The sequence below is a fragment of the Penaeus japonicus genome, unplaced genomic scaffold (genome assembly GCF_977035675.1).
Source record: "Penaeus japonicus unplaced genomic scaffold, GWHDUDI00000001_assembly GWHDUDI00000027, whole genome shotgun sequence".
In the NCBI taxonomy this organism is placed as follows: Eukaryota; Metazoa; Arthropoda; class Malacostraca; order Decapoda; family Penaeidae; genus Penaeus; species Penaeus japonicus.
The window spans coordinates 12,554,604-12,563,945 of NW_028234429.1; the positions used below are offsets into that span (position 1 = coordinate 12,554,604).

At 47.5% G+C, this 9,342-nt stretch overlaps 1 protein-coding gene across 1 annotated transcript in view; it reads left to right on the top strand.

Moving 5' to 3' along the window:
• Positions 1-9,342, top strand: part of Sema2a (Semaphorin 2a) — a 202,943-nt gene that overhangs the window by 160,839 nt on the left and 32,762 nt on the right. The window contains exon 2 of the mRNA XM_043028026.2: positions 5,349-5,436. Coding sequence (XP_042883960.1) covers positions 5,349-5,436 — 88 coding nt within the window. The remainder of the gene's footprint in view (positions 1-5,348; positions 5,437-9,342) is intronic.

Here is a 9,342-nt window from a genome sequence, read left to right on the forward strand (position 1 = left end):
TGTATGTGCGTGCGTGCGTGCGCGCGCACCCCCGAGACAGCCCGAGATACACACGTCTGCCTTCCAACATGCACATCCTTCAAAGCCTTAGTCTAAAATTGAAATCCCGGCGTTGTTGCTTCTCCCTCGGATTATCCTCGGCTATTTCACGCCCGTGTACCTTTTCTCGTTAAGTATCAGGAGAGTGTTATATCCAGCTCGGGTATTGGCGGAGGTAATGATGCTCTAATACACATTTGGATAAATTTCTTGAGATTGGCTGGGCCGTAATCCGTCGATCATTTCACGCCCTGGTTTTCTGCAGGGCGGCGCGGAAGGGGGGGGGGGGGGGTTGGGAGACGCGGCAGCCATTGTCCACCATGATTAAGACGGGGATCTTGCTCAATAGAGATGCAAATAGTGAGTCGGAAGGAGTTGCCGTTGTATCAAGAAAGGAATTAGATAGATAGAGAGAGAGAAAGGGGGGGGGGGCGACTAGAGGGAAACGTCTAATCCTGGCGACGCCCTCTGTCGGCATCGGTCTGTTCAGTTGTAATGGCGTCACGCCCTTCACGGCAGTGTCGCGTGTGACCCTGCAGCGTCTGCGTTTCGGACTGGCAGAGGAGGATAAGGATTGAAGAGGAAGAACAAAAGATGATAACTAGACAGAGATAGACAGGTAGGAAGGTAAGAAGGTAGATTGACGAATTGGTAGGTAGGTAAGTCGGTAGAAAGATATAGATATAGACAGCAGATATAGATTTCTATAGATGGTTGTCGCGTTATAGTTTCCCTTTATTTGTCACGATCCAGCAAAGAACCAACTTGACACTGATAAATATGCCATTAGCTTAGGTGCATTAGAATATAGTATTTTTAAGCAAGGATGGGCGATTGGACACATTATATATAGCCTACGTGTCGCCGATTATGAAGTAGTGCCTTTTTTTATACGCGAGTGCATTGTGCGTGATGGCAGCGAGAGGGAGACGGTGGCCGAACAGGCGGTTGGTCTCGAGTATGTGTACCTGATGAATTAATTAACAAGGCAAAGGAAACCTGATCCGAGAGAGACCCTCCTCCCGCCTGGCCTTATACTCTTTCCTCGCTTCTCCCCTCCCCTTCCTCTCTCTTTCCTCTCTCTTCCTCTTTCCTCTCTCTTCCTCTTTCCTCTCTCTTCCTCTTTCCTCTCTCTTCCTCTTTCCTCTCTCTTCCTCTTTCCTCTCTCTCCCTCTTTCCTCTCTCTCCCTCTTTCCTCTCTCTCCCTCTTTCCTCTCTCTCCCTCTTTCCTCTCTCTCCCTCTTTCCTCTCTCTCCCTCTTTCCTCTCTCTCCCTCTCTCCTCTCTCTCCCCCTCTTTCCTCTCTCTCTCCCTCTTTCCTCTCTCTCTCCCTCTTTCCTCTCTCTCTCCCTCTTTCCTCTCTCTCTCTCTCTTTCCTCTCTCTCTCTCTCTCTTCCTCTCTCTCTCCCTCTTTCCTCTCTCTCTCTCTCTTTCCTCTCTCTCTCTCTCTTCCTCTTTCCTCTCTCTCTCTCTCTCTTCTTCTTTTCTCTCTCTCTCTCTCTCTCTCTCTCTCTCTCTCTCTCTCTCTCTCTCTCTCTCTCTCTCTCTCTCTCTCTCTCTCTCTCTCTTCCTCTTTCCTCTTTCCTCTTTCCTCTGTCTCTCATTTCGATCTCTCCATCTCCCTCTCCCCCCCCCCCCCCCCCCCCGCTTCTGCTTTACCTGTAAAATGTTCCGTGAACAGTGTTCGCGTGTGCCCCATCGTGAACAGATAAAAAATAGTGCAAGTGCGTTGTTAATGCTTCTCCTGGAATTTGCATATGGTTTGTTAGTAAAGTTAATTGCCCGGGTTCATGTGTAGTGGCCTTAATGATCCTAATTGGCTGGTTCGCTCTGCAAAACACACAGTCGTGTTGGCTAAGTACACTGCAACTAAAAGTCCAGGTGATTAAGATGAATTAGGCGAGGGAACAACTCTGGGACACGCTAGTTCGGGATCCGTCACTCTCTCTCGGGTCGCCGGGGAGGGAAACTAGGAAGGCGATTCCGAAGGGGGGGGGGGGGATGTGTCCGTCCGGGCTCCTTCGGTGACGTCACGCACCTCGTCCTTCGCGTTGCCGTATTCTTGTGATGTTTGGATCCCGGTCTGTTGTTGGTCTGGCTTTTCATCTTGTGGAATAATCTTAGTGATTTTTTCTTTCCTTCTCTATTTCTATCTCTCTCTGTCAGTCTCTCTCTCTCTCTCTCTCTCTCTCTCTCTCTCTCTCTCTCTCTCTCTCTCTCTCTCTCTCTCTCTCTCTCTCTCTCTCCTCCTCCTCCCTCTCCCTCCCTCTCCCTCTCCCTCTCCCTCTCCCTCTCCCCTCCTCTCTCTCTCTCTCTCTCTCTCCCTCTCCCTCTCCCTCTCCCTCTCCCTCTCCCTCTCCCTCTCTACTTTCTTCTTTCTCTTTTCTTTCCGCATCCCTGCCTTTTATTTACTGGCGGAGATATACCTTAGAATTAATATTTGAAAATTCCATCAATGTATTTTTTTTTTACCTGTGTAGGGACTGGTAGGTAATCCATATATGTGAATTATTAAAGCGAGCGTGTGTGTTGGTCATGTATTTTTCTATTTTCGTTTCCCCCCAGAGATATTAAACTGATAACATTGTGATAGTAGAGATATATAGATATGGAACAGTGTGTAGAACTCATGCTTTTAGAACAGAGTGGGATATACTGTGAACTTTCAATTGCAAGACATAATTTAAAGATTGACTTTCGCAAACCCAGGCCACGTGTCGGTTCTTGCCATGAAAAAACAAGAAAAGAAAAACGGGGTCAGAAAAAAGGATAAACTTGTATTAGCGAGAACCGCTTCGCCCACTGCAATACATCCGGCCGCACGAATCCGGAATGGATTATATTTAAAGCGTTCTCGAATTCGCGCGACGCCGATTATATAAACTACAGCGTATCAGTTCGAGTCGATTTGGCGAGCTGGCGGCCGGTTGGGGAAAGTGATAGCCGGGGGTGGCTTTGTATGGCGTATCAAAAGTGAAGGATTACGTCAAATATTAAATGTTTTGGTTCTAGTTTAACCAATTTTGCACATGAAATGTTCTATTGATGGCGTGGTAAGTATATATATGTTTTTCCCCATTGAACTCGAAAATATCAAATGCAATTATTCACATAAAAAAAAACATGTTTTTGACGAATTTGTGTGCCGTTATTGCATGTAAAAAAAGTACATAATGAATGTCGTCATGATAAGTGTTTAGTGTGCGTTTATGGATGTTTGGTTTCATATATTTTATGTATGTTTATGGATATTTATGTACATTTATTTGCGTTATTTATGTGTAGATGGGGCTTGTCTCTGAGTGAGTGTGGGAATAACGATAATGGTGGTGATAATGATAATGATATGAGGATGATGCATGGTAGTGTATGATACATATGAAGAATAGGGCAAGCATAGCCTTAAAAAGCGAAGATGCATTTTCACAGGGATTTGAGTTACTCTTGAAAACAATATTTAACACTTATGTTAAGGCGTAGCGGCTTATTTTAATTGACATAGCATATTAAACTGCTATCAGAGCATTGTTTAGGATGTAAACTAGATGTGGATTTGAAGATTGAAGGCCAGGGAGTATTCCATATAACGCTGTAAGTCCGTCGATATTTATCGGTGGAAATCTGGTACCAACAGGGAAGAAAGTGGATAAAGGGAGCCGTAGCACCTCAGGAGCCGTCGAAGCGTTTAGGTCTTCGTCAGAGGGCGCCGTCAGTGTCTCGCTTGTTTTGGTCCGAGTATGGGAAAGGCTTCAAACTATCTTGCATCTTACATCAGTGATGGAGATGATTTTTTTTTTTTTTTTTTTTTTAGCAATTGGTATATCCACTTCTACGCTGGTCCAGTAGCTGCCATGGACAGACTTCACCGCGCAAGGAGGGGGGAGATGTTCGTGGTCTGCATACTGGGAGAGGAGAGATGCGGACCTATGTTAGAGGCCGCCGTAAAACAAATATATATTCCTGTGGCTGCTGCGTCAGTTTAAAGCAATGTCAGGCGGCGAGGTACTACATCCCGAGGGCTAGAGGTTCGGTCCGCGATGGAGCCTGTTGGTGGTGCGGCTTTGTACCCTAAGACAGAATTTCTAAAGGTGTCTTTTGCAGGTAGTTTGAAAAAAAAGTGCAATCAAACGCATTACCCTAGGTTCAAAAATTGACAATACCATTTGCTGTAACTGTTGTGCTTTAGCTGTTGATATATTAAATAATAATACTAGTATTACTGCTCCCCACTCAGAGGCCGGGGCAAGAAATGTACACCCCCCTAGGTTTGAGTTTTTGTTGGCAACCAGTCAGGTTGTATTTGCACATTGCCGAATTTCATTGTCCATGCACTGCGCCGCCACGTTCTGAAGGTAGAGCGCTAATGGAACCCTCTCGGCCAGGGCCAACCCCTCCTCTGTCCCGCCTCCGTGACTTAACAACCAGGCTGTCAATAGTACAACGGCCAAATTGTAGAAAGAAACCCAGTCTTGCCAAGCCAACGCCGGAGGGGGAAAAGGAGGAAAAAAGCCCAGGAATTGGGTGAGGAATTGCCGGGCGAAGAAGGTTGTTGTATCAAGTAAAGACACTTGACGCTCAAGAAATAGAAAAGTTGGAAAATTAAGTTTGGAGTTCTCGCAAGACAGGGTCTAGTTTGAGCGTAGCGGAACGAATATATTTTTGTTTGTTTGTTTGTTTTATTCGATGGCTTTTATATCCTGTTTCTTCCTTATTTATTGGGTTTATTATTTGTTTGCTTACCAGTTTATTCACTTCCTTATTGATTTACTTGTTTATCTTTTTACGGATTTATCTGTTAACTTAATTAATTTTTATAATGCACTGATCATTACCCTGAAGTGGTCAGAAAATGCATCTCCCAAACTTAGACTTCGCGAGACAAACGAACAGATGCATTCGGCACTGCAATTCGGATTTTCAGTTGCAAGCTCTACCTGGCGCTCGACTGATGGGAAAGGGTGATGGGAAATCTTGCAAGGAAAATATTTGTCATCCGTTCACGAGATCCCATAGAGTGAACTTGAAGTGTTTGTCTTTCTTAATACTAACTTCTGATTAGTTCCTGGAACAGCTGATTGGCTGGACTTGCCTGAGCCCGTTAGCCAATCAGCGGCAGGGCTTTAATATGTGTTTTCTTAGAAAGTGTGTTAAGGTAGAATGCAGAATGTTGATTAAAGCTAATGTATAGGAACAGGGAGAGAAAAAAATGTTCTGCAAGGATAAATTTTTGTTGTTGCAAGGGAATATTGCAAACGGGTGTACTCTGTGTGTAGTATATACAGTACAGTATCCATTTCTTTTTGTTTGCAGATCATGTGCGGGAGTTCACGTGCGGCCGCCTGTACTACCGGACTTTCCACATGGACGAGGCCAGGGATATGCTCTATGTGGGCGCCATGTAAGTATTCTATGCGGTTTGTGGATGTTAGGTTTAGTTCTCGATGCAGTCATGCGTGGTTGTCGAGTTGAAGGACATATATTTTATCGTTTCTTTCTTTTCTTTCTCCTTTTTTCTTTCTTTGACTTCTTTCTAACGTCCTTTACTCCCCTCTTTCTTTTCGTTTTATCATTTCGACATCATTCTATTTTTAACGCAATGTTTCTTCATGCGTCTTTCGTTTCAAAGGATCTCCCGCAAATGTTGGTGTCGTTCTGCGGCAGGTGTCAAATACTCATTTGCTTTATTCCTTCTTCGCCTCTCCTCCTATTTCACCTTTCTCCTTCTTTCTCCTCATCCTCTTTATCTTCCTCCTTCCTCTTATTTCTTCCTCTTATTTCTTCCTCTCGCACCTTTCCTCCTCTTCTTTCTTCTCCTTCCCCTTTTTTTTCTCCTTCCCCTTCTTCTCCTCCTCCTCCTTCTTTCTTCTCCTTCCCCTTCTCCTCCTCCTCCTCCTCCTCCTCTTCCTTCTCCTCCTCCTTCTTTTACTTCCTCCCCCCTCCTCCTTCTTTTACTTCTTCCCTCCTCCTCCATCTCCTCCTCCCCTTCCTTTTACTTCCACCTTCTTCTTTCTCCTCCTCCTCCTTCCTCCTCTTCCTCCTCCTTCTCCTCCTTTTACTTCCTCCCTCCTCTCTCTTCCCTTCTCCTCCACCCCATCGGGTTCATAGTAACCCTCCTCGCCCTTCTCACCCCCTCCTTCCCACCTCCTGTAGGCATAACAAGGGCATCCTTCCATTGCGCCCACAGGCCCCCGGGGGACTCGTATCCCCCTGGTGTGAACCCGTTCGCCCACAGGCTTCCCCGACCGCCCCCCAACCCCCCCACCAGGTGTCCGGGCGGGGGTAAGGAGGTGTGGACAGATGATAGACAGGGAGAGGGACAGCGCCGCGATTACCTGTCGATGCCACCCCCAAGTAGCTTAGGACTCTTTACCTGGGATGCGGGGGGAGGGGAGGGGAGGGGATGGAGAGAGAGAGAGAGAGAGAGATGAGAATGGGGAAAAAAGGATCGGAGGAGGGAGGGAGGGGATGGGTGGGTGGGTGGACAAATGGGTAGGTGGATGAGGGAAGGAAGGAAGGAAGGAAGGGAGGGAGAGAGGGAGGGAGGAGGAGGAGGAGGAGGAGGAGGAGGAGGAGGAGGAGGAGGAGGAGGGTAAGTAGGAAGGGAGGAGGAGGAGGGTAAGTAGGAAGGGAGGAGGAAGAGGAAGAAGGGGAGGAGGGTAGGTAGGGAGGAAGGGAGGAGGAAGAGGAAGAAGGGGAGGAGGGTAGGTAGGGAGGAAGGGAGGAGGAAGAGGAAGAAGGGGAGGAGGAAAATAGGGAGGGAGGGAGGAAGGGAAGTGGAGGAGGAAAATAGGGAGGGAGGGGGGGGTGAGGGGGTGGAGTGAGGAGGAGGAGGAGGAAAGGAAGGAGGAGGAAAGGAAGGAGGAGGGAGGAGAAAGGATGTGTGAAGAGAGGAGAGACCATAATAAGATAGAGAAAAATAAAAGAGGTCGGCCAGGGGAAGTGTCTGCTTCGTAGCGTCTACTCAAGAGAACATTAGCAGAGAGCAGCAGTGGATGGAGCGTCTCCAATCGGACGATCGATTTGCAGGCAACCTTATGGCCTCTCTCATCGCTTGGTATTGGCAAACGATTGATAGTTCTGTTCACCTGTAGGACGGGCGGGGACGCGCTCTCAGCCGGATGCTTGTGCCGCGTTCCCTCGTCCGCTGGATGCGCGCCACGCAAGATTGGTTTCGAAATTTCGGGAGCTTTGAAACGTCGATGGCTTCCTCCGCCACTATCTCTGCTGTCGCCTCGGGCAACTTGCGAGAGAAAGAAATATTTGAAAAGCTCTAAAGCAGATTGAAGGTTGTTGCAAGTTGTAAGAATGTTCGTTGGGGCAGGTCCGGGTATTATATGCTCGCAGCCCTGGCGGAGTTTTGTATTTCCCCTGCCAAGGTTCTCATGCCTGACTGACTCGGAATTCGTAAAAACCTGACCAGTTTCCGCTTAAACAATTCCGGCAGCCGGACCCTCATGGCTCTTTTGCATTGTTCTGATGAAACTGTACATCTTTTCTAGAGGTCCCGTTCTTTTCTTCTTTCGTTTTTGTTAGTCACGAGGAGAAGTAAAAAATGGTCCGAGGTTTTACATCGAGCACATTCTTTTCTGAAACTGGGAGGAAAAAAAAACTCATGAATAGCAAAGATGTGTTTTTTGTGGTCCGTTTACACTGCGAGGGAAAAAATGAATTTGGTTTGTAGATTTGCGTCTAACGTCATTAATGCGGCCGCACGGGTTCTCCTTGCGGTCCCGTTCCTTCATTTCTTTACAGGTCATGTTCTCTGAGAGTTCTCGAAGCAGTTTGTCCCTCTCCCCGCGTCTCACTTGAGTGACTTCTTTCGTAATGTAGAGGCGTTGTACGGCTGTTGATCCGAAGGGTCGTCGAACGGACGCGCCCGCCCGCCCGCCCGCCGTGACGCGCAGGCCTGTCTTGGGTCAGTGTAAAGATGCAAGGTGTGCTGAGAGGCAGCGCTTAAAGGTGTGCTGGACACGGAAGCGGCGAGGGGCAGGGAAACCGGATATGAGAATGCAGATGACATGAGGTTGTGTCACACGGACACGGTCGGCGCTGGCTGCGGGTGGTTTTGTTTCGGGAGTAAATAGGATGAGGCTTAATGGGGAAGCAGGCAAGGACAGTTAAACAGATGAAGCTTTCGGTTTTAGGCTATTATATGGGACATTTCTCGCTTCAAAATTGGGTACTTTGCCCCAATATAGATAATTTGATAATCATTGAGTAATGAAATAAATTCAATAAGATAATTGAAATATGTCGACTTGGTATAGAAACCTATCATTGTTCAACATACAAATATACATTGTAAAATAACACCACTATTGACAAATATATTTCCTAATTATATAGAGCGAGCTTGAAGCTGTCACAGAAAGACTTACTGTCTAAGGCCACGCCAAATCCACGGTGAGGCTCCTTCGGTGGCATACTTTACGAAGCTACTTCTCAGACACGAGGAGATAACGCCGATTTGTGTTGGGCGCGCGATAGGCATCTCGGAGGAGAATGCATCGATGTACAACACGACTCTGAAGTTGCGTCATACAATATATTCATGGTCAAAAGCGCTGCCATAAATAGAACTGCAGCTTGATGTACAATCGCTGATGCTCATGTTGAATGAATCTCGCGACTTTGCAGCTTGGTGTTGTTGCATAGATTGATGAGCAGAGTGGGAGGGAGGGAGGGAGGGACAGACGGACGTTGGGTGTGGGTGGGCGGGCGGGTGGTAAGGTGGGTATTCGGCCCAAGGGACAGCGTGAGATAATACCACAGAGATCCGCTGTTAGGGTCTGCCCTGAACAGAGAGGTTAAGTGATGGTCGTGACGATAAGTGCGCGAACTGACAGACTTGGGAGGAAAAAAGCGAAGTCTATAAAGACAGGCTTAAAGTGGGATGAGTACGCGCGCGGGAGGGTGAGCTTTAAGGCTGTAAATATTAATGGGGCGAGGACGCAAGCAGGCGTTCGGGGGAAGAAAGTCGGTTTTATTTTATGAAGCTTTCCATCGCGGACATGAACTCGCGAGGGGCGGGGCGGGGCCTCCTCTCGCCACAAACACGTGCTGTGGTGCCTCGGGGGCAGGGGGGGGGGGCGCAGGAAATAAGGATGCCTTCTGCTGTGGCACTGTGGGGGCGCTCGGGTGTTTGCTAGATATGCTGGTAGGTGGATGGCTCTGAGCAATAGTAACTTGGCAAGTGTTGTAAAAAGAGGTTTAGGATTATGACAATGACTGAGGGTGTGAAGGGAGACGATTTAGACGTGTATACCATTTGTTAAGGACAGAGAAGACATGTGAGCGAGCGAGT